The sequence below is a fragment of the Suricata suricatta genome, chromosome 9 (assembly GCF_006229205.1).
Source record: "Suricata suricatta isolate VVHF042 chromosome 9, meerkat_22Aug2017_6uvM2_HiC, whole genome shotgun sequence".
Classification (NCBI taxonomy): Eukaryota; Metazoa; Chordata; class Mammalia; order Carnivora; family Herpestidae; genus Suricata; species Suricata suricatta.
This window is the reverse complement of record NC_043708.1, coordinates 3,883,870-3,908,275: the sequence shown is the minus strand read 5'-3', so window position 1 is coordinate 3,908,275 and position 24,406 is coordinate 3,883,870. Positions and strand designations below refer to the sequence as shown.

The 24,406-nt window shown below is 65.4% G+C and overlaps 1 protein-coding gene across 1 annotated transcript in view; it reads right to left on the bottom strand.

Moving 5' to 3' along the window:
* BEGAIN (brain enriched guanylate kinase associated) overlaps positions 1 to 24,406 on the bottom strand; it is a 35,453-nt gene that overhangs the window by 3,550 nt on the left and 7,497 nt on the right. Inside the window, exons 2-8 of the mRNA XM_029950893.1 lie at positions 18,400 to 18,536; positions 9,634 to 9,723; positions 5,613 to 5,774; positions 4,730 to 4,796; positions 3,562 to 3,669; positions 1,485 to 1,568; positions 5 to 501 (exon numbers count right to left, since the gene is read on the bottom strand). Coding sequence (XP_029806753.1) covers positions 5 to 501; positions 1,485 to 1,568; positions 3,562 to 3,669; positions 4,730 to 4,796; positions 5,613 to 5,774; positions 9,634 to 9,723; positions 18,400 to 18,536 — 1,145 coding nt within the window. The remainder of the gene's footprint in view (positions 1 to 4; positions 502 to 1,484; positions 1,569 to 3,561; positions 3,670 to 4,729; positions 4,797 to 5,612; positions 5,775 to 9,633; positions 9,724 to 18,399; positions 18,537 to 24,406) is intronic.

The window sequence follows — 24,406 nt, the reverse complement described above, 5'->3', positions numbered from 1 at the left end:
GTGCTCCTTCTCCTCCGACGTGGCGCTGAAGCTGGAGTAGGAGCTGGACGTGGGCAGCGAGGCCGCGTAGCCCGGGAAGGCGTCGTGCCGGAAGCCCGCGGGGAAGGCGGCCGCCTCGGCCTCCTCCTCCTCCTCGGCCGCGCTGTCGGTGGAGTTCTGGCCCCGCAGGAAGCCCACGTCGGTCACAGACGCGTCCCCGCTGGGCCGCCGGGTGCGCCGCCGCTCCTCGGGGCAGTAGAGGGCCGTGTCGCTGCAGTAGATGTCCCCCTTGTAGGGGGGCCGCGGGCCCGGCTTCTCCCCGCCCTCCCGGAAGGCCAGGTCGCGGGCCGAGGCGTCGGACAGGCGGGACGACAGGCTGGAGGGGTCGGGCTTCTCCAGCACCTTGGCGATGACGCAGCTGGGCACGCTATCGGCATAGGCCGGGTGGCAGAGCGGGGAGGGCAGGCCGCAGCCGTGCTCCTCCAGGTGCAGGCTCACGCGCTCCTGGAAGTCGGAGGGCAGCTGGAACGGATCGGGGTGAGGAGAGGAGGGCAGGGAGGGGGCCAGTCAGCCTGGCACCTGCAGCCGGGACCGGGAGCGGCAGGCGCGAAGACGGAAGAGGGACCTGCCCGGGGCTTCTCCAAGGCCCTGGCTCGAGCCACTTCGCCCAAGGACCTCCCTCCGGTCACCTCCACGTCCCCAGCCCACATGAACTGGACTCCAGCGAACCTGGAGGGTGGACCCGGGGTCTGACGAGGGCCCTTCTCGGGGCTGCAGCCCCCCTCATCTCCTTCCACCGAGGGACTTGCTCTCCCAGCCCCAAGGTCTGTCGGGGGCACCCCTGCCGGGTCATGAGGCCTCTGACAGACTCAGACACAGATGCAACACAGATTGAGGGCCAGGTGCCTGGTGGTTTCTGCAACCTGGCGCCGGGTAGGGCTGTCCTGCTACTGTTTGATCCATTTTGTGAGTGTCTTCAGCATGGCCCAGGCCCGGGGAGGAGGGGGCACGGACCGAGGCCTGGGTGAGGGCAGTGTGTGGAGGTGGGGTAGCCTGGCAGGGGTAAGGGGCCACGGGCCAGCTTGGCTTGGGCACCACGGAGCCCTGTGGCCTTGGCCGGGTCACTGCCAGTGAAGCCAGCTATCTTGTCTCTGCGGTGAGCACGGGGCTTCTGTGGGGCTCACACAGGGCCCCTCCGCCCCCACCAGCACTCCGCGGAGGGGGTCCTGGAGCAGGGCCAACGAGCAGCCCCAGAGGAGAGCAAGGGGAACGGGCAGGCTGTCCCGACAGGGCGAGGGTCGGGGAGGGGGCGGCAAGGGGGCAGCCCTGCCACCATATTCAGAAAGGCCTAGACACTTGCAGGAGTGAGGAGGGACAGGGGAGGTCAGGCTCCCCAGCGCCTTCCCTTCAACAAGGGCGAGAAGTGGCCTTGGGGCAGGACCTGTAGGGAAGGAGCCCCAGCAGTCCTGGGGCGAGGCGGCCTAGCTGGGGCTGGGTCACGTTACCTCGGACACCTTGTGGCCCCTGCCGTAGGTCTGGCTGCACTGCAGCAGCTGGGCCGCTAGATTGCAGTCCTTCCTATAGAGCGCCTACAAGACAAGAGAAGGCGTTTGGTTGCCCGTTGCCGAGGTCCCTGCCGCCCGGCGCCCGGTGGCCGGCACGGAAACCAGGGTGGGGGGCGGGGGGGTGGCCGTGCGCTGTCAGGACAGGAGCCCTCTCTGGGCCGCATGCCCTCGCCTGCAGCATGGGGGTCTCGGTTCTGACCTGGAGCTGTGGGGGCACAGAGGGGGCCCTGCGGGGCGGCTCTGCTGCTGCCCCGGATGGAACCTCCCACAAGGCAGGGGGCTGGGGTGGTGGTGGAGGGGGGACCCTGAGGGTCCAGGGGCCTCCGTGCTCCCCCTCTGCGCGGAGAGCGCGAGCACGGAATGGTAAGGAATGTGCCTGCGGCCCCTGCCTCCCGACGTGTCAGACTTGCTCCCTGCCCCCCCCATCCTTAACATGTGGACTGCCTCCGGGGGTGACTGCAGGGCGGGTCAGGGTCAGGGCGAGCTGGGACAGAGGGCCTGTGCGCCCCAGGGTCCGGCTCAGCCTCCGGAGCTGAAAACAGATGCAAACAGTAGGACTCAAGGGATTTGGTTTCGTCTTTGGTAAATCTCTGTTGCATGTGCCTGTGGTTGGGTCTTCTGCTCCCATCCCCAACTAGGGACCCTCCGCGGGAGGGCTCTGACAGGGAGGGATCTGGGGTCTCCCATCGGGCCCTCGGACCCGCCAGCTCCCACAGTCTCTGCCCAGCCAGGACCAGGTGCCCTGCAGCTCAGACAAGCTACTGAAGGCGTGGGCACCGCTGCCCAGCCCCCACCCCGTTCCTGGAGGTTGCCCCACCTCCACCAACGCCCTCAACGTGGCCCGCAAAGCGGAGAGCACCTGGGTCCCCAGACTCCTTAACGCCTCCTTGAGCCCCTCTGGGAAGGGCACAGTTAACTGGCTGAGAGCTGAGAACTGACCTTCCCCCCACCCCACCAGCCGAGGTCCCTGGCCTCAGACGGCTGTGCGCACTGCCCGGCTGGCCCAGATCTCCAGCAGACTCCGAGGGCGGCCCTGTGCTCATCTGCCTGCACTCCTGGGCCATCTCGCCCCCCCTGTGGCTTTAAGCAGCAGGCATATGCTGATCTCTGTCCTAAACTCCAGACCCCGCTGTCTGGTTACCCTCCAGGGCCTCCTCTGGCCCCTGTTCAAGAACCTTCAATGGCTTCCTACTTCATTGAGAAAAAAACCCAGATTCTTAGAGGAGCCTCCACAGCGTGGCCTCCTGTTCTCTTTCTGACCTCAGACCCTGACCCCTCCCTGCCCCCCAGGAGCCCCCTCTGTCGGTCCTGCAGTTATCCGGGCCCACCTCTGCCACTCTGGTTCTTTCTGCCGGAAAGAATGCTCTTCCCCTAGGTGCATGCCCATGGCCGGCTCTCTGGCCTTTTTCAGGTCTTGAGGTAGCAGCCTCTTCCAGAAGCACCCTAACGGCTCCCTAGCCCTGCTCCTGCATTACTTTCCCCCGCGGCATCCGGCACCTCTAACACAGCACGCGGCTGGCGGCTCTCTCTTGCTTACTGTCTCCCCCGCTCAGGTGTGAACTCCACGCGTGCGGGGAGGGTTCTTTTGCCTGTGCCATTCACACCATATTCTAGGAGCCTGCGAGCGCCTGCCAAGAGGCACACTCATCAGTGAATGTGGGGTCCGCTGTCAGGCGTCCCTGGAGCATGGCTGGGCCCGTGAAATCAGGGTGGCCACGGCTCCGATGTCCCCCGGGGCTGGCCACAGCAGGAGTCCTAGGTGAGCATGCCCCAAACCCAGGGTCAGGCAGCACCGCCCCGAATGGGATGACATTGCCCCGTGGTCACTACCGCCAGCCCCTTTTCCTTCCAGCAGAGGGTCCTCCTGGGTGCCCGTGACCGTGTGCGTCTGGTGAGGCAGCCGGCCTTTCTCCCACCACCCGCTACTCCTTTCCCCTCCCCTGTGTCGGCCCCTCAAGCTTGGAGGCCACAGCAACAGGGCCTGGGACCCCCGGGGTCACTGTGGCCTGACACTCACATTGTCCTCCGACAGCTTGTCAATGGTCACCTTGGCCTCCAGCAGGTGGCTGTTGAGGGCAACAATCTCGTGGCTCAGCGCGCGCTTCTCTTCCTCATAGTGCTGGCCCTGAGGCAAGCGGGGGCGGGGCGGGGGGCAGGAAGGAGCCGGTCGGTGGTCGGCCAAGGCCTGAGCCTCAAGCCCACGGGCCTCCCAGGTGTCCTCTTGCAGTCAACAGCGTGAGGTGTCCCGGGGCCCCGCCCAAGGAAGGTGGGGGTAAGAACATAGACCACTGGGTTCAAATCCACGTGTGCTCCCACAGTGACAAGCTAGACAGCCTCGGGCAAGTCACTGCCTCCCCGAGCCTCCAGCCCATCCCACCAAGGGGACAGGAAGGCCCTGCTTCCTGGGGGTCTGCACAAAGCCTGGCTCCTGGCCCTGCCCTCCCCTCCTCCAACCCATCCAGGTTCAGCCTCCAGCCGAGGCTCGGGAGAGCAAGGGCCCTCATCCAGGGCCGCTAGGAGAGCCGGCCCCGCCTCCCTCCAGGCCTGTCTACTCCGCCAGCACCGCACGCACCGCCCGACAGGCAGGTGCTGAACCACTGCCCCCTCCCCCGCCCCCGCCAATTTGTGACTTTCAGAAATAAAACGAGCTTGTACCCAGACTGCAAAGAGCAGAAGCTCCTGTCTGAGGGAGGGAAGCCTCCCGAACTCGCCTGGCCTTCCCTGATGGCGGCCCCCCAGACCCAAAGGCCTCTGCCACGGTCCCTGCTCCTGACTTAGGCGCTGGGGCCGGGCCCTGTCTCCTGTATTCCTCACAGTAAGACGGGGTGGGGGGGTCCCCATGAGGGCACAGTTGGGCTCAAACATCCTTCTTGCTTTCCCAGGCCTCTGTCCCCCCAGGTCTGGGTCTCGGGGCTGACCCCTAAAGCAGGGTCACCGTGCATAGTGCATGTCCTCCGTCCAGCACCCCTGCGTCACACCTGCAGGTCAGGCACAGGGCATCGGGGACCCCTGTGACTTGCTACTCCTTGGAGCACCACCCCGAATTCACTGCTGGCCCAGCCCCAGGGGTGGGGGTAAGGGGAAACCAGGCCCGTGACATAGGCAAGGGGCTGCGCAGCTAGGCTGGTGGCACGCCCCCAGGGATCCGGGACGGGGGTGGGGGGCTGCCGGGGTGGTGGCCTCACCATGCGGTACAGCTTGTCCTCCAGCTCCTGGTTGATTCGCTGCAATGCCAGGTAGTTGCTCTGGATCCTGGGACAGGAGGCAGTGGGGTCACTACGGTGGCAGGCCTGACCATCCCATGAGCCACACAGCCCACTGAGCGGGGCCGGCCCCCCGAACCCCCCACCGGTCCCACCCTGGTCTACTGGCTCCTCTCCAAGCAGCAAAAGCATCTGATTAGAACTAGCTTGTAGAGGCCTTTCTGGGGCCAGGGTCGAGGACCCCCTGCAGCTGGACAGGGCAGGCCTGTACTCACAAGTGACTTTGTCCGGTCCTTGCTCCGAGCCAGTTTACTCACATTTAAACACGATTCTTGCAAGCCTGGCTAAGGGATTTACATTCAACAGCAGGTTAGCAGGGAAGAGACTGACGCCTGGCCATGCCCCGGGCCCTAGACTGAGCGTTAGAGACGCACGGTGGCTGAAACACGGCCCGCCAGGAGGAGGGAAGGCGGGAGCCGCTGTTGGGTGGGAATCAGGTGCTCTGGGGCCGCTCAAGGGAATGGTCCCTAAACACTGGCTCGTGTCCTTTCCCTACCGGTGACCCAGGGGACGGGGGCCAGGGCCCTGGGGGGCCGGGCGGGGTCTGGAGATGGCTTCGTGTGTTACACTGCTGCCCCACCAAGAATATATGAGAAGGAAGGGACAGAGGATGGAGGGGCGCCTGGGAAGGGCCTGTCCTGGCAGTAGCTAAGACCCGGGGTCAAGTCCTGACCCAGCGGCTCTGGGCACGAGGTGTGACGGGGCCTCGGACTCCACATCTGTGAATGGGGGCACTAGCTCAGGAGGGAGCGGAGCTCCTCCGGAGGCGGGGCCCGGGGCCCCGCCCCCGCCCCGCCCCCCGTACCTGCGCAGCTTCTCCGTGACCTTCTCCAGCTCCTCCTGCGCTCGCCGCAGCTCGATCTCCAGGTAGTGGCGCGTGGAGTCGAACTCCGTCTCGAGCTTCTCCAGCTTGTGCGTGGTGTAGGACAGCCGCTTGCGCAGCTCGCCCTTCTGCTCCTGCAGCGCGCTGCAACGACACGCGGCGGCGGGCCGGGCCGCGGCGCTGAGCGCGGGAAGCCGAGCCCGAGCGGGCCTGCCAGGGAGCTGGGGCGCGTCCCGTGTGCCCCGGGCCGCAGGGCACACGCGAGTGCGCACGCGCCGGTCCCTTCCCCTTGCGGGGAGGGGCGGTCAGAGACGCCGCCTTCTGGCCCAGGCTACCCCTCGGGTGCTCGGGTGGGGAAGCCCTGAGGTCCAGTGGCAGAAGCCCCACACCGTAGGCCAGGCCGCCCTACCCCAAATTGGCCGTGTGACTCTGGACCAGGGAGAGGTTGGGCTGGGAGTCCAGGCCTCTCCGGTGGCCAGTTGGCTACGCACGGCGGCGGACACTGCAAAGCCCTGGCCTGCGCAAGTCCCCCTTCCTCCAGGAAGGCCCCAGCTCTTGAGGCTCTAGTTTCCGCAGAGACCTTGTGGGCCCACCTAGTACGCCAGGACGCTGAGCCCCCAGCCCCAGGAAACGGAGATGCGGGATAATCGCCCACGGACCGCATGCCGTCAACTCTGCAGTTGGGCAAAAGGCAGGGAAGTGGCCGGTGAACTCCACCGGGGCAGGGGCCACACCCCACTGTGGGCAGCCCCCAGCACCGGAGCGGGTAGGTACTCCTGAACACACGCTGGCCTGGGGCACGCTTCCCTTTACAGGCTGGGCACCTTGAAGGGGGCAGCTGGCCAAAAGGCCTCGTCTTTAATCGTGGGCCCAAGAGGGCTGCCTCCCTGCGGGCACTGGGCTGCTGCAGGTGGGTGCGGGGCTCCGGGTGCGTTCTGGCCGAGCGGAGTTAAGACCCCAGCGCTGCTCGGTGCTCTGGCCGTGTACTTTCTTTCCCCTGTCACCCCCTTGGACTTCAGTGCCAAGGAAACCCCAAGCCACGCCGCCCGTGGGTGACGTCTGACTGACGTCACGGGGTGGGCGGGGCTTCTGCCGGCCACAGACTTGCTGCTGGTCCCCCCGCCACGGAACCCCAGGCTGCCCACTATCCTTCCGTTCAGGCCTCAGCTGACCCCCTGGAAAGAGGAGACTGCCCCCCTTGCCCTGTGGACACAAAGCCCTGGCTCCGAGAATTCTGCCTAGAGAGGTGCCCGGGTCTGAGGTTTGCCCGGACAAGTGCACACCCACAGGGGACAACCTAGGGCCAACACCCTTTTGAACCACAACTTCAAAAGTGTGCTGTGGGGCCGGGAAGAGGAGACAGCTCTGCCTGCCCCAGACCGCTGCGCCGGCGTGGGAGGGGGTCCCCGGTGTCACCCTGCGTAGCCGGACTGCCCCATGGGGCGGGAACTCTGACCCTGCCCGGGTGTTCCTGCGGCCTCGGGCGGCCCTCCGGCTCCCGAGGGAGGGGAACTGGGCGCAGGCAGTTCGTCCTGCAGCCGCGGGCCCTGTGTGGCAGCCGCGCATGTCACCACGGGCGCATGCGCAGCAAATCTCGAAACATTCCTGGATTCCCGCCCAGGTCTACAGTGTTTTAAATAAATAAAAATAAAGAGTTGCCTATGTTTTAAGGACCTCAGAGGAGGGTGGGTCCAGGCCCTCACAGGGGGTCAGTCTCCAGGGAGGATGCGGGGTATCAGTCAGAGGGAACCCTGAGGCACACCTCCCGTGGCCGCCCACACACGTCAGGCCACCTCCTCCAGGCAGCACACCTGACTGCACCACCCTGAGCACCCTGCAGCTACAGATCCCAAAGTGTCCTCAGTTCCTGCCCCAGGCCTTCTCCCCAGTGGGGTGGTGGGCTTCCTGGGGACCCTCCTGTGGCGGCCCGGCCCCCTGCAGGCACAGTATCAGGAGGATGTGGGGCAGTAGCCCCTGAAATCAGCTGTCCTGGGTGGGAGGCTGCCGGTCTGCCCCTAGCCCTCTGTCACAGGGTGCGGGTGGGGTCTACACCCTGGGGAAGAGGTGAGAGCATCGTCTGTCCACTCCTGTGTCCACCCAAGGGGCCACCTGCCCCCGCCACCTGGAGCCAATGCCCCTCCCTCCCCCCACTGCCGCCACCCACCTGCTGCCACAGCACGAACCCTGCCATCATGCAGAATGCCCACTCCTGATGTGACCCAGCCACGCGTCCACCCACAGGGACCCCCCCTTCCTTCCCTCCGACCCCACCTCCGCTGCTCCTGGCCCCTGGCAGCAGGAACAGAACAAATCCCACAGAGCCCAAAGTCTGGAGCGAGGCACACAGTGAACACGGAACAGGCTCAGTGAGGCCCGTGGACGACAGGGCTGTGACGTGGGCCCTGCCGAGGCCCCCCCTCACCAGGAGGGGGCAACCTCCCCCCCCCCAGCTGGCCCGCCCGCCTGGGCCTCACCTTGGCACCCACCCACTGGCCCTCACGCATACCCCCACCCACCCTGGAGTCCTCCCCTGGCCAAGCCCCGGTCCCCCAGCGCCCCCAGCCCCTGACTCCCACCCCTCCTGCCCCTAGGCACCCCTGTGACAGTCACAGCAGACACGGGGGCGAGCTGCTGGAGCCCACCGCACCTGTCCCCACATCCCTGCTGCTCTGGCTCTGTCCACTGCACACAACTTGGCTTCCCCCAGGCTGATGGTCAGGCCCCCCGTCGGCACCCCGTCCCTCCCCGCACACCTCAGGCCGAATCCCCTCCCTCCAGGCTACGCAGGGGGCTCCCCTGCCCCTTGCTCCATCTCCAGCCCGGGCCTCTCTCTGCTCCCCTGCCCCACGGCCAGCCGTCCACTGGCCTCTCCGCCCTGTGGCTCACCTCACAGCGTCTGATGCTGAACCCCCGTCTGCACTCCCCACCCCCGAGAAAGGCAGAGCCACCCTCAGCCCCCCAGTCAGACTCTGAGAGGCTGCAGTGCCCCCTCCTCGCCCCTTGCCCCTCACAGCTGGTCACCAAGTCCCCGTGAAGACCTACTCAGAAGGTCTGGACGTGTCCCCCCTCAGCCTGGTCCAAGAATGCACCGGGCTGGGGTCTGCGGTCACCTGGGTGGTAGCACCATCGCTGCCAATGCCTTCCCCTCACACCGGGGCATTGACCCGAGCCCTGCCTGCCCCCCGCCTCAGTCTCCATGTCCGTAAAGCACGGATGTGTGCACCCACACAAGGGGCGCTAGAGCCGTCGCTGTGGTCTGCGTGCTACCCTGGATCATCAGGACCACCAGGAGACGGTGCCAGAGGCGAGTGCCATGCAGGGGGGGCTTCCGGGCTACTGGGAACCTGGGGAGTCGCTCGGGGCCCCAGGGGAACCTGGGGGCTTGCTCGTGGCTCTGGGTTCAGTGGCCTCTGCTTCCCCCTGAGCACGAAGCCAGCTTGGGAGGCCCTGTGTCTAGAAGCAGCCCCTCAGCAGGTGCACAGGGAGGGTGTGGAAGCCCCTTGCGGCCAGACCGGTCAGTGCTGACCCCCCTCCCCCGCCCGGGTAAGCTGGGAGCTCAGGAAACCCTACTCAGACAGGAGCCTGGTGAGGTCACCTCGCGCTGTCCAGTGTGTTCGTGAACTGACTCAGGGCGTGTACCTGACCGGACAGGTGTGGGCAGGTGAGTGGGGAGGTCCCTGCTTCCTTCCGCCTGGCCCATGGGAGGTCCCCAAAGTGCTTTCTGGCCTCGCAGGGAGGAGTGGTGAGCCGGGTGTGGTCGCCGCCTGCCTTTCACCGGGAGCCTTTCCTGGACACTCTAGGGAGGCTTGAGCCCCAGGACGGAGCCCTCGGCTGGGGCCCGGGGGTGCGACGCAGGGACTCGAGGGCCTCGCCTCTGAGATGGGCGGCCCAGGACGGTGTGGTGAGGACGTACTGCCTCGGGCGTGTGGACGCAGACACCGGAGGGACGTCTGGGGACAGACGCAGAGACACCGAGGGGCCGCGGAGACAACAGGTGTGTTACCTGTCCCAGAGCGAGGGCGAGGACCTGGCCAGCCGGCCCTGCAGGATGCGGGGCTGCCCGAGGCACGAGGGCACCCAGGGGCTGCGCAGCCTGTAGGCGAAGAGGACAGAGCCGCTCAGCGTGGGGGCGGGGGCCACGCCAGGCCCGCCGGGGGCACAGTCACGAGAGCTGTGGAGCCCGCCCCCCCACCGGGCAGGGAGACTCCTTATTATCAGCAAGGTGTCAGGGTGGGGCTGCGGGGACCAGCGTGGGGGCGCCCGCTGCCTGAGTTCGGCGGTGGCATGTGTCCCACCAGTGGCCGGGTCCCCACCCGCAAGCCTGCCTCAAGGTCTCGGTTTCAGAGAGTCATGGGGGGCAGGCAGGGTCCCTGCGGCTCTGGGCTCCCATCTGGCAGGACCCACTGGCTGGAGATCCCAGATGGCAAGGGTGGAGGAGGGACAGTGTGACGCCCATCTCTGCTGGGACACTGCGACGGGCTCGTGTATAAGACAGGGCAGGGGCATCTCGGAGGCTGAGGGACCTGGCAGAAGTGAGGGGTCCAGGGCGGGGCCCACCTCATCCTCCCTGGGACCCCCTTCTCACCCCACTCTGCCTGTGGCCTGTCTGGACCCGGCAGTGGGTGGGCCGGAGGGGATCCGCTGGGTGACTGCCAGAGGGGCCCTGGTCCACCTGGCTGGGGTCCACCCGGCTGGGGGCCATGGGACATTCACCAGAGCCCCAGCCAGGTCTCCTGGGAGCCTCCCCCCGCCCCCACCAGTCATGCTATGGTGGCCCCAGAGCCAAAGCAGAGATCTGATAAGCAGCAGCAGCCCCAGAAATCAGGCTTCCCAAAACAAAATGCTTAGAGACTCGGGTGTGAAGAGAAAGAGCAATATAATCCCATTAAAAAAATATCTGTATACTGACAGCTATGAAAAGTGAGGTAGGGAAAAAAATGTCGTTATAGGCGGGTGGTGGGATTCTGGGTAGTTCGAAATTTTTCTCTTATTAGTTTCCTAGGTTTGTCATCTTTCCTATAGTGAGGATGAAAAAGCAGAAAAAAGTTTACTAAGGATAAAATTTGGAAACCCCCCGCCCCCCTCCAAAAAAAAGATTTTAGGCGTGGACTCGACGGGCTGAGGTGGAAGGGTGGGGGGCAGCTCGCCGCCCCGCACTGTGCACTGTGCACCGGTCACCACGTCCGCGAGCCCATTTCATCTGTCGGATGGGCTGCCCTTGGCGCCGTCTCCTGAGCTGGGGCCCCAGCTCGCTGCGGTGGGCACGGGCTTGGTCTCTGGGTGACGGGACTTTGAAACTCCAGCCCCAGCCTCTGCCCTTGGCCAATGACCCTGTGCTGCTGAGTGAACAGAGCAGGGGCAGGCGGACCAGCGCCCTAGGGAGCATCCGGAAACCGCCGGTCTGCCCTGAGCGCCTCTACTGAGCCCAGCAAATCCACAGGGAGCTCCTAGCAGGTGGGTTTTTGGAAGAGAGAGGGAGGCTGGAGTCTGGGGGAAACCGAGGCCCAGAGAGCAGGGGGCATGGCTGTGACCCGACCCAGACTCTGCCTCTGGTCGCACACAGGGCATTTTTTGCTGACAAGCCACCCTTGTTCTGACACAAATTCTCATTTGCAGCCTGAGGCTGGTGAGTGCCCCCGTCCTAGAGGTGAGATAATGGGAGTCCAGAGGGGCTGAGCAAGTCTCCTGAGAGCACACAGCCAGTCTGGACTGTGAACGGGATAAGCAGCCTCGGCTGACCCCTCCCGGGGCACCTGTGTGAGGGAACGGGCACCGAGCCTGCAGCAGGAGGGCCGTCCCTGCCCACGCGCCTGCCAAGGCGTTTCGGTGGAGAGACGGCGGAAGAGGGAGTTAGCTGGCCGGCCGCCGGCTGCCAGCAGGGCCTGGGACTGCCCCAGCGGGAAGCGGCAAGGCAGAGCCTCGGCCCCGGGGAGCACCAGACACGGCGTCACCCCTCCCGGGGCACACGAGGCCACCTTCCCACCCTTGCTGGCAAAGGGCCCGGCGACCGGCCGCCGGATGGACAGAGAGCTGGCCCAGGCCGCTGGAGCTCACCTGCGTTGCTGGTCCCGGGTTCCCCTCACGGATGCGGTGTCCCCATGTAGGGGACAGCTGCTCCCCGTCCCTGTGTGTCTCTCTAGACTAGATGGGCCTGGGGGGCAACCTGGACCCCGAGGGGGTGCCGGGAGGGGCAGGAGGTCAGCAGGTGGCTGACTGTCCTCCTAGGGAGAGGCTGGCTCAGGGAGCTGGGGGGGGTGGAGAGCGGCCAGTTCTGGGGCTGTGGGCCCCTCATCTCAGCCTGGGAGGGGTGCGGCCCTCACCACCATCGTACAGATGCGGATGGCTGTGGCCACAGGCCCAGGGCAGAGGGAGGGAGGAGAGGGGCCCAGGGCCACGCCGGAGCCCCCTTCCTCCTCTCCGTTCCTGTTGGATGCCCCCTGATGCGGCCACGGCTCACGGCCACAGTCCCGGCAGCTGTCCACGGGCACGCCCTCGCTTCCCTCCCCTGAGTCCCCAGATCCTCTTTTTTTCTTGTGCGGCTCTGGTCAAATGCTGCCTCTTCCGGGAAGCCTTTCTTGGTTCCTTCTAGATGAAGGTTCCCTCTCTTTCCTCAGCTGTCCCCATCAGGCTAAGAGGGCCTCCGGATACCCCTCCTCCATCACTCAGGGCCACCTGGGGCCCCTGGGCCGTTTGCCCTCTCTGTTCCCCTTGATGTCTAGTGCCGAGCCGGGCACAGGCGGGAGGGCACGAGGGCTCCGGAGAAGCCGCCTCCCTGCTCGGCGGTGCTGACAAGGTTATGCGGTCAGGTGCGCCCTGGCGGCCCATGGCACCCCCCCCTGCACCCCCCTCCCTGGTGGGCTGAGGTCTCCACGGTGGTGAGGTGGGGCGGGTGGCAGGTGACGGAGGGCACCTTGGCTGCATGAGTCACGGTCTTGCCGGCTCCCAGACGCCTTGAGCCTCCGGGTCCCCGTGTCCCCGCGGCGCACCTGCCCAGGACAGCCTGTCTTCCGGGCTCAGAGCGCTCAGGCCCCGCCCCACAGTCAGGCCACTCACATGCTGCAGGAGCCTCTCGTCTTGGTGACTTTGTCCCCGTGTCCCCTCTGCCAGGATCGCACTGACTCCCTCCTGTCCGGTTTAACTCCTCCACGCCCGGCGCCTAGGACCCCGACACCCCAGCTGCCACAGCCGGCCAGGCCCGGGGGGGCCCCAGGGGCTGGGTCAGCCTCCTGTGTGTCACCGAGCAGGGGTGCCTGGGCCTCCTGTTCCCCTCCCCCCTGCAGCCAGATGGCTCAGCAGGAAACCCAGCTGCACCCCGTGCCGCCTCTGGTCAAAATTCCCCATGACGGTGCGCCCCAAGTCCCTGCCCCCCGGAAACACCACTGCCTGGCCCCTGACACCTCCCACCGAGAGTCAGCCTGAGCCTCCTCCTTCCTGCCTCAGGGCCCTGGTGCTTGCTGGTCCCTCAGGCAGGGACATTCTCTCTTCCCAGGCCCGCCCCTCCGCTCCCCTGCACCCTGGGACAGCCTGCCCACCCCGCTCTGTCTGGTTCCGGAGGGGGCAGTGGCCCGGTTACCTGCCGGCCATTCTGTGGGACTCCCTCCCTTGCTCTCCTACCATCTTTAGTGCCCAACCCAGCACTTTCCTAGAGAGGCCCCGCTCCTTGGGACCCGTGTGTGAAACTCGGGGTGTCCCGCGTGGACCCCAGGGTGGGTGCCACGTGCCTTCCACAGGAGAAGCCAGAGATGATCTCCAAGGGACCCCAGGGTCCCCTCTCCTGCCTCGGAGACCCCCATGTGCCCCAGCCTGGGCCGTGTTCAACGGCCACCACGTTCTCGCCTGACACAGAGCTTTCCTCTGTCCCCCTGGCCTTGAAGGTCACCTTTCCAATCCTATCCTCCCTGTCCCAGGGGACCCTGCCCCCGCTGGGGTGGCCAGCACCCCTGGAGCCTCCCGAGGGCCCGCCCCGCCCCACCCCGGGTGCGTGCAGAACCCTGTCCCTCTCGTCCCAGGCCCCACACACTGCAAGGGAGTGTGCACCAGGCCCCTTTTACGGGGAAACTGGGACTCATCAGAGGCACGGGGACCTGTGAGGTCACACAGCCCCGCTGGGGTTCAAGGCCAGGCCACCTTTCTTCCCCTCAGGTTTTAATGCAAACTGCAGAACTTTATGTCTTTCATGGAACCACCTCCCCTCCAGTGTGACCATGATCAGGCGCAGCCGACCCCCCCTGGGGGCCTCTGAGGGCCGCCCGTGGCCAGCCTGATGGAGGTGGGAGCTGGGGCCCAAGAGGTGAGGCGACCTGAGCAGGGTCAAGGGCAGGGGGGTGGGCCTGGAGCCCCACGGGGTGGCCATCTGGCTTCCTCTTGGGTCCTGGAGCCTCTCCCCCGAGGAAAAGAGGTCAGGCACCCAGCAGCACTGCTCCGTGACTGTGCCCGCCCAGCCCCCAGGCGGCCCTCAGCTGACCTCTGCAGCAAGGACACCAGTAGCACCGCAGGCACGGGGATGGGGACCTTAGGCCGGGTTGTCACCATGGCCACCAAGCTGTTAGTGCAAAAGTCCCAGGAAGGTCACGTGTGCAGGTGCACGGGGGTGCCTGTGTCCCGGGGGAGGGGCTGTCACAGCGCTGAGCTGGGGGCCCCCCGGCCAGGAGGGTAGGGACTCCTGGGACTCAGCACCCACCAGTCCTAATGTCCACCGGCCCCTGACGATGGTCGTCTAGCGGAACCATCCTCCCTGCTTCCCTGTGGCCCCGGGGACCCGGCTGTCCCACTCTCTCCTGCCTGGAGCCAGCCCTCCTCATCGCATCAGGTGGCTGCAGCCCTGCCCCTGCCTCCCCCGCTCTCTGCCAGGGCAGAGGGAGCTGGCAGCCCTGCGGCCTAGCGAGCCCCTGCCGGCGGGGCAGACCCAGGGGTGCCCAGGGCTGGGGACCGCAGGGTGACTGGGCGAGGGTGCAGAGCAGCTGCAGAGTCACCCCTGAGCCTTTGTCTGCTGCCCTGCCTGCTTGGCATGTCCCTTCCCTGCCCTTTGATTCAGTCTATTCACCTCCGCCAGGAAGCCCTCCTGGACGCTTGGTCAGAAGTCCTCTTTGCTACCCTGTTCTCGGTCTTACAGTGCAGGGGGTGCTGTTGGGGCCCAGGGGCTGTGTCTGCCCCTCCTCCCCAGGGCCCCAAGCCTGATGCAAGGCAGGGCCCGGTGGCTAAGTGCTGGAGGTGCTCTGGGGACGAGCCCTCAGTCCCCCCTCAGTCCCCACTCAGCGCACACCATGGCCACCGCCGCCCCCACTGGTCCTCATCAGACCTGGGTGGCAAACGAAGAGCCTGACTCCGAGTGGCCACTTGACCTGAAGTGTCACGTGGGGGTCGGACCAAACCCAGGCGCCCTGATGCCCAGTGTGTCGGCCTCTTCCAGCCACAGGGCCTGTGGAGAGGCTGTGGACAGGGGTCTGTGGGGCTCTGGAGGTGAGGCTAGCGGGACAGGGGACAGTCAGTGGTGGGGGACGCGCCTGGCATGCGGAAGTGCACAACCCACCCTAGCTATGCCAATGGTTGTGGGCTGGGGGGTGACACCGTGGGAGGGAGGCCCGGCCCGGCTCCCACACCCACCGGGATGCCCCACTTGCCTTCACCCATGCCGGCCCCTTTCAGCCATCCCACTTCTGACACCCAGTCTACCAGCGGGACGCCCTCTCTCCCCCCATGACCCGCTTCTCGTAGCCCCTCACCCACTCTGTCCCCGAGCACCACCCTCCACGTCCCCTCTGTCTCTCCCTTCCCTGTGTGAGCATGGGGGCCAAACCCCAAGCTGGTCAGGGCCCCCTCCCCACGGACAGCAGGAAGTCACACAGCTGAGTGACCGGCCTCACTGTCTCTCATCCCACAGAGTGACCTGCGGTCTTGTCGGGGTCCCTGCGCGCCCTCCCCTGCCTGCTTGGGAACCGGCTCCACACCCTCTCCTCCCTGCTCCCCCCCTCCTCCCCAACAACCGTGCTGCTCTCTCCGCGGAGGAAATGAGGCCGCCCCACGGGGGACTTCCCCAGATGCCACCGCCAGGCGTGCCCACCTACCAGCATCCGCCGGACACCCGGTGATGCCCGCCTGTTACTACACCGACACGCCAGGCAGCCCTCTGCCCACTCCGGGCACGGCTCCCGAACCACCACCTTCTCTCGCTTCCAGATCGTTCTCTCCGGCGCGCCAGAGAGTTACGTTTCCCACTCTGAGCCTCCAGGTCCTTCCCCCTCTCTGTTCCATGGGGAGGCCGTCTGTCCTCACTCCCAACCTTCCAGGACCCGCGCCCTCCTGTCCCTTCGCAGTCTTACGTGACCTGGGCGCGGACACCCCCCTCCGGCCTCCGCAAGCACCTCCTTCTCAAAGGTCCAGAGGCGAGAACAGCCGGGAGCGGTGGGGAAGGGGAGGCACACGGTGCATGTGAGCTGGCCAGAGCCCAGGCCTGGGGGGGCGAGGACAGACTAGCTGGTGCTGGCGGCCGCACTAAGTGCCCGCCAAGTGCCCGGTCCCTTCCCGCCAGGCACAGGAGCCGCGGACGCAATTCCGGACTGGCAGCAGGCTTGGTCCCTCCGCTGGGGGAGCCAGCAAGGGAGCCCCGAGGAGGCTGTGCAGCGGGGGGAGCCACACGGTGGGCCCCAGGATGCTCCCGGGGACCCCTGGCTACGGGACGGCCCCTCTTCCTGCCTGACCCCCTCTTTCCCAGCACCCAGCCGGGCACTCCGGTCGTCCACTCTTCTGTCATCTCCCCGTCTAGGCTGGGAGACCCTGAAGACAGGCTCAGCATACCTTGGCCTAGACCCCTCCCCTGCCGCAAGGCCACACCCACCCTCCCCTGCCGCAAGGCCACACCCACCCTCCACGAGAGCCAGTGTTCAGGGGCTTCCGGGAATGACCCCCGGAGCCGAAGGGCCCCCGAATTAACCTCCCAGCACCTGCCATCCTGCCCGGGAGCCCAAGTGGGAAGGCTCGGCCACCAGCACTGACGGTCAGGCCCACGGCTGCCCCCCGGGGGCCACCCCACCCACGCGCTCCCCGCTGCAGACAGACACGGGGACGCGGTCACCGGCTCAGCAGGCGGGGCTGTTTTCTGGCATCTGAAGGTGATCAGGGCTGCAGAAGGCTTCTCGGTGACCCTGGACAGGCCCGTGGCGGCCAACCCCAACCGGGAGCCCCTTCCTTCCACTCCCCCTAACTCTGCCAGGCCGCCCGCGCCCCACGCTCATCTCCCGTCTGCCCCCTGAGACGGTGCCAAGGGCCAAACCCAGCCTGGGAGCGGAGGACAGGGGCCAGGACGGCGGGTTTGAGCCTCTGTGCCAGGAGGGGGCCGCCTCTCTGGGCTGCAGGTTCCTCCTCTAGAATCGGAGCCCGAAGGGACACTGAGGCCCCCGTGAGCTGCTCCCGGAAACTCCTCCTGAGATCACCCCCCGCAGTCACCCAGGGAGACCTACTGCGTGCCACTGGCGCTTTCTCGCTGAACACTGGCCTCCCTGCATGTGGGGGGCATGCCCAGTGGGGACAGGAATCGGGGCCTGGGGACAAGGGCCTCTTTCAAGGGCACGTGGCTAGTAATGGCTGGTAGGCCTGGAGCCAGGTTAGACCCCTCCAGGACGGCCTCCCTGCTCCGGGGTGGCCCCTCCAAACACCGCCGCAGCCGGCCCCACCCTCGCCTGCTGGACACGCTGGACACAAGGCATGATACTGCCACACTGTTTGCCACGAGGGTCATGGGAAGAGGGGCGGAGGTCCCTGGGAGACCTGGCCCCGCCTGCTGCAGCCACACTCCCGGCTCTGGAAGCGGTGACTCTATCGAGACAGACGCCCCACTGCTGCCCTGACGCGCACTCCCTGACTCCCCAGGGCCTCAGGGGCCCATGGAGGGACAGGCAGGGAAGGTGAGAGGAGAGGGCGCGGAGGGGGGCCACCACCATGCCTGCGGTGCACGGAGGCCCAGGGGCAGCAAATGTGCGGGGCTGGAGCACCAGCCAGCTCCCGGGTGGTGCCGTGCCCTCCCACCCCCCACCCCCGGACCAGCACGCAGGGTCTGGGGTGCAGCAGAGCCGGGCCCGCCCCCAACTCTGGGATTCCCTCCAGATGGCGCCTCGACCTAGGGCTGCCGGCCCCTCCCCTGCTCGCCTCGGCCGGGTCCTCTTCTCCACAGTGGGAATAACGTCACCGGCCTAATGGCTGGCGACAGAAAAACTGCTCCCGCCTGAAAGAGGGGCCGCAGGTCCTAGCCAGAGCATTAACCATGCGCTAGGATCCGTGGCAACGATTTAATCCTCAAAACAACCTTCCAGCGTGGGTGCTATTATTATTATGTCCACTTTACAGATGCAGAAACTGAGAATCAGAGAGGCTCAGAAACCTAAGGCCACGCAGCCAGTGGGTGAAAGAGCTGGGATTCAAACCTGGGTGAGTCTACCTTCTTAATCACATACATCATCAGGGAGGCCTTCCAAGAGTAAGGACTCAGACGTGCTGTGAGGACGAGAGACTTTGAAGGGCAGGGCAGGAGAAGAGAGAACAGTTTACAGGGAGGGTCTCTTTGTAGCACCCTGAATCCCAAAGGGAGACAGCAAAGAAAGGTAGTCATTCATATCATAGTAAGAATTAGCCCATAAGCCTTCCTCCACTATGGTCAAGTTTAGAAGTGGGGCAGAAAGCCTTGGGCCCTCCACCTAAGGAGGGACTGGGCCTGCTGGGTGGGGTGCAGGAGACAAGAGGTGGAGTGTAGGGGTTCTAGAGAGAATGGACAAGAAACCTGACAGTAATCCTGGAGGCACCGAGTGGGTTCCAGCAGGTGGCCAGTCTCCAGGAAGCCTCTTCATGAGCTGGCGGCTCGAGACCACAATGCCAGTTGCTCCCGCAGCCCTCAGTGGCACCTACTGCAAGCCCACCCTGCCCAGAGAACAGGGATGCCCCTCAGGACACACCCAAAGCAGGGGTGCTGCAGGGGTGCCCCAGACCCGGGGGGGGACAGCTGCCAGGGAATCCCCAAACCGCCCTTCCCCCATGGCTGGCCCCGTGTCCAGGGACAGCCGCTCCGTCCTCTGTCAGCCCCAACAGGCAGCGGTTCTCCCAGACACCCCCCTCCCCTCATTCTCCTCCGCCGACCCACCAGGGGACCCTGGCCTCGTGCCCCCTCTAGTGCCCCCTCACTGCACACAAACCCGACCACGCTCACAAGCCCTCAGCAGCCCCCACGCACCCGGGTCTCCATCTGTGCGCCGCCCTCGTCACTGTGCTGAGCCGCTCTGGCCGCAAGCCCCTCCCTCCTCTGCACCTGCCCCCTGCTGCCCCTCTGCCTGGAGCTCTTTCTCCCAAACATGCGCGCAGAGACCCCTCACCTATGGGAGGGAGATGGGAAGCCTGCCCATCCGAGCGGACAGGTGTGGTGGCATCCGCAGGGCAGGGGCCGCACCGCTGGGTCCAAATACGGACGGGACTCCTCCCCCTGGGCACAGTCCAGATGCTCGGGGAGCCCGTCGTCTTCCTGGCCCCCGAGTCCCAGACAAGACCCTTTCTGCCTCTGGCCTCAGTTTCCCCAGCCCTCCAGCTCTGTGGTCCCTCACGGCTGGGCGGGAGGGAGGCCAAGAACACCGGGGCGGTCAGAGCTCAGCCACCGCGCAAGGAAGGGCGCCCCACCCGAGCGGCGGTCCCCACGTGCCACTCTCACACCTGCCCCCAGGCTTCTGCCCATGTTGACCCCGGGCGGGAGCCCTGACTCTCTGCAACCCCTCATTTCAGACACGCAGCTGTCTCTCTGAGCAAGGGTCCCCCCCATCTCTTCCACCAGAGGCTCCCACAGCCTGGGGGGCGCAGTCGGTGAAGCATCTGACTCCTGATGTCGGCTCAGGTCACCATCTCATGGTTTGTGAGTTTGAGGCCCGTGTTGGGCTCTGCACTGACGGCACAGAGCCTGCGTGGGTTCCGTCTCTCCGTCTCTCTGCCCCTTCCCCGCTCTCTCTCTCTTCTCTCTCTCTCAAAATAAATAAACTATAAAAATAAATTTTTAAAAATAAAAATTTTTTTTAAATAAATAAATAAATAAAAACATGACTCCCTGGGGCACCTGGGGAGCTTGGACCGTTAAGCATCCGGCTTCGCCTCAGGTCATGATCTCCGGCTCGCGGGTTCGAGCCCCGCGTCGGGCTCTGTGCTGACAGCTCAGAGCCTGCAGCCTGCTTCGCGTTCTGCGTCTCCCTCTCTCTCTGCCTCTCCCCTGCTCCTACTCTGTCTGTCTCTCTGCCCCTCCCCTGCTCATGCCCTCTCTCTGTCTCTCAAAAATAAACAAACACTAACAAGAAATTGAAAAACACTACTCCCTGGGGGCTGGAGCAGGGCGGGGGCACAAGTGCTCCCCAGTGCTCTTCCTGGGGCGCAGAGGGGAGTGGCTCCCTTCCAGGGCACGGTAGGGGGGGATGGCTCCTTCCCCCACTCCTCACTGCCTGCCACAGTGCGGTCTCACTCAAAAGCATTTACTGAGTACCTACTACGTGCTAGTTCTAAGCACCGGGGCTCGGCAGGGACCGGGCAGGGCTGGGGGCCGACGGATAAACAAGATAAAGAAATAAAGCAAGTCGCTAGTCAGAGGGCAGTCAGGATGGCAGGGAAAATCGAAGCAGAGAAGGGACAGGATGGGGGGTTAAAATTATACATGGAATGAGTCAAAGGGTCAGGAAAGCCCCCCCCTTCCCCGCTCCCCACCCCAAGGACATTTGAAAAGGATGAGAAAGGAGGGGAGGCAGGAGTCCTGTGGATATCTGGGGAAGAACACTCCGGGTAGAGGGGACCAGCCGATGCAAAGGCCCTGGGGCAGGAGCCTGTCTGATGTGTTTGAGGAACAGCTCCCAGGAGGGGCAAGGGGAGCCAGCGCAGGGGGAGTCGTGGGAGAGCAGACACGGTGGTCTGATGTGTGTCTCTGAGTCTGGAAGGCCAGGCTCGTGTCCCCTTGGATGATCCCCGGGGCAGAGCACAGTGTCCACACAGGCAGAACCACAAGCCCAAGGCACTCGAGTGGGGGCCGCACACAGGCATGTCCCTCCGCAAAGCACCTTCATCAGAAAGTAAAACCCTAAAGCATTCGACAGAATTAAAAGTCGGAACTCTGTTCATCAAGACACCCTGATGGGAAGACACGCAGAAATTACAGAGGAAACCCCAGTGGGCAGCGACCCGGTGTGACGAGCCCCCCCCAAGAGCAGCACCGGGCCCGCCCCTCATGGGTGGGCAGTGGCCAGAGGACGCCGCCCCCTCCCTGGGCACCTGTGCGTGGACCCCCCCCCCGCCCCGCTCCCACAGCTCCGCCCCAGATGTGCCCCCCGCCCCCAGCCCCCCATGGCAGTGTCCGCAGCAGCTCGCCCCGCTTGGCTTTGGCCAGCGGATGGACGCGGTGACTTCACGCACAGAGGCTGCGCCCCGGGACACCCAGGCACACGCTGAGAGACTGCACGTTCCCGGGGGTCTCGCCAGGCAGAACAGAAGTATGTCAGTTGGGGCTGCTCTTAGGTGGCCAAATCAAGAATGAAATAAAGCCAGGGTCCTGGGGACATCGGGGAAGGGGCAGAGGGGGAGCTGGGGTGGGGGAGGGGTCTTGGAGCGCCCCTGGAGGGCTGGCAGCCGGCGTTCCTAACCCGGGGGGTCATCCTAAACGTCATCTCTAAAATGCATAGGGGTCGATCACTCTTTCTCCACGTGCATCACTGTCCGCAACTTTGAAATAGTCTATCTGAGGGAGGGGGAGGGGGCACATAAGGGAAGAGCTCTGGTCCCCGGGAACCTTCTCCATCCCAGGTGCCCTGTGGCGGCTGACCCACTTTCCTCTGCGACAGAAGGGCTGGGAGCCCACGCAGGGGAGAGGGCTTGCCCAGAGGCCTGCAGCAGACAAAGTGGCCACGGCAGGGGTGAAGGCAGAGGGGACCCTGTGCCGAGAAAAGCAGAGGCACGGATTAATTTGGGGATTAGCAGCTGTGCGGTGCGCAGCCGGCTGGCCCAGCCTCGCTAAGAGCCACAAATACTTGAGCGTCCCCGGAAGAGTGGCTCACGCTGTTGGAGGCAGGGAAGCTATGTGAGCCAGGCCCGGGGGCACGCAGGAGGCCAGACGGGAGGTGGCCAGACCTGGGAGAGCACTCGGGGGGCCAGGCCCTGCAGGCACTGGGGCTGGAAAAATCAGGGGGTCAGACCCAGGATCCGCTGCAGGGGGCTCCTGTCCGGAGGACACTTCGTCGGCCTGTGCCCCCCACCCCTCACCTGTTCCCAGGACGCTTCCTCGCTTCCTTCCTCAGGCCCCTGTGGCCCTTGGCACCTCTCGGAAGGCCTTCCTTGTCTATCCTCCTGGCAAACTTCTATTCATTCTTCAAGCCTTCACTCAAGTGTCCCTGCTTCCAGGAAGCCCTCCCTGATGTCCTGAGTCAGAGACGCTGGCCTGGAACCCCTGGGAGGCTCTGGGGATGGGCCAGCGTCCTTGCCTGCTCTGGAAGGGTGCCCTGGGGCTAACTCGGTCTCAGCACCCACTGCGGGACTTGGTACCCAGAAAGGGAATGACTCGGGGATGAGGGGCAAGAGCGCCACAAAAGCCACAGAGGACAAGTGACGGGGACAGCAAAGAGTCTGTCGTGCTGGACAAGAAGGCAGGGACAAGGGCATTCTAAGCAGACAGAACAGCACAGGCAAGGGCAGGAGGGAGTGACAGCCCGGAGGGCCAACTTCAGCGTGGGGGGTGGTGAATGGAGGGAGTCAGCGGAGGCGCTGGGGTAAGGGGGCCCGGCTGTGTACCTGCTCCTAAAGGGCCACTGAGGGTCAAAGGGACACCAGCCTCTTGCTCACTCTTCACATACTTCTTGGACCCTCCCCTGAGCCAGGCTTGGTTCCAGGCACCGGGGCTGGGGGGGGGGGGGGGAAGGGTTGGAGGAGGCAAAGCGCCTGCCACCTAGGAGCTCAGTTCAGATCCCCAGGCCCGGCCTGCAATGTGCAGAGCTGCACTCTAGGGGTTGGGCAGGGCATGGTATCCCCTGGACCCCTCCAGCTGGATCACAGATGCATCTTCTCCTGCCTGAGGACCCAGCACAGTGTGGACCGGATGCCCCAGGTGAGCCTCCACCTGGTCTGTGGGTCCAGTCTCAGGGGGTTACATCGCTCACCCAACAATCCTGCAAGGTGCGGGTGATTAGGACATCCACTTCTCAGATGGGAAAACTGAGGCCGGACACTTGGATCTGTGGGCCCCCAAGCCCTGCTGACCAACTTCCTCTACATCCCCCTGGGCCGCTTGATCCTAGGCACCTGGCACTAACTACAGGACCGCACAGGGGCAGCCCCTGTGCCTGCTGGGAAGGAAGGGTCTGGAAGGGCCCTTGAGGCAGCTCTTAGAACACTAATGGGGTGAGGAGAGTAGGGTAGAAGCATCCTCAGTTCTGGAATGCTGTGTTGGGTCCTGGCCCCACAGGACCCCCCATTCCCACAGCTCCCAAATTCTGCTGAAACCCCAAGTGGCCCAGAGCAGCCCAGGAGCCCAGGTCCTGGCGACTGCCACTGGACCTTTGGGACCCAGCCCGGGGAAGCCCTCAGCCCCTCTGCCCAAGCCAGGCCTGATGCCCTCAGCAGCGAAGGCACCACTGCCCAGGTGGCTCACCTGCCCGCCTGTGCCCCCAACCAGGCTGAGCCACGTCTCCGCCCCTCTGCCCTGGCGCACAGGGGTGGGTGCTCATGAGCCTTGGCTGGGCATGGAAGGGGAGTGGGAGAGAACCACAGAAGGGGCCCTCCCTCCCCCCAGCTGGTCTTGGGGTGCCCCGGGAAGGCTGCCTTTTTCTCAAGCCTCAGCTGGGTTAAACAGGAACCCATCCCAGCTGGGGAAACCGCTGAGATGGCAGCCTGTGTTGGGTATCTGTGTGGCCTCCCCAGCCCCACCTGGACCTTGACCATGACAAGGCAGGCCTGGCTGACCGCCAGGTTTTGGGTCTGCGCTTCTATGACCCAAGAGATTGGACCCCGCCTCCCAGCCCAGGACAAGCGGGTCCTGTGGGTCTCACAAGACAGAGCTGCACTCCAGCTCAGCGGCCAGGAGATGGCCCCGCTCCAAGGAACATCCGGTCCCGAACATCCATGAGAGACCGCCTGGGCATTCCCAAGGAACTCTCCAGACGCACTAAGGGTCAGCGGGGAGGGCCCCCGGGGCTCTGTGCCCTAGTCCCAGGGACACGTTCTGGAACAAGCCTGGGCTCTGTTAGGTCCCTGACCCGCAGGGAACGGGTGTCCCGGCCACATGGGGTGCTCCCCGTGGATGCCGATCCGGCCATGGAGGAGGAGGGGCTGGAGGGGTGGCACGTCGGGAGACCCTCTGCACCTTGGACATGGGGCCCAAACCTGGCGGCCGGAGCCGGGCCTGCTGCCCGCACGGCGCCTCGGCTCAGACTCCGGAAGGAAAACACAGGAGGGGTGTTCCCAAAGTGGGGGTCAGGGTGGCCAAGGGAAGTCGCGGAGGAAGTCGTGATTATTCAAATCGACTGATGCCGGGCCTGCCCGCCGCGGAGGGAGCCCGCGGGAGTCCACGGAGGCTCCAAGTTTGGCACCCCGAGGGAGGCCGCGGGGGACCCTCCCCGGACTCGTGGGGTTCCCCCAAAATGGCTCCGAGACGCGCCCGCCGGCCGGGCCGCGGGGCCGCGAGGACTTCATCCCCGCCCCCACGAGGCGGAAACTTAGGAGCTCAGAACCAGGCAACTGTCAGCTGGGGGTCGGGGGTGGGGGCGGGGAGACCAGCCGACGCGGGGACC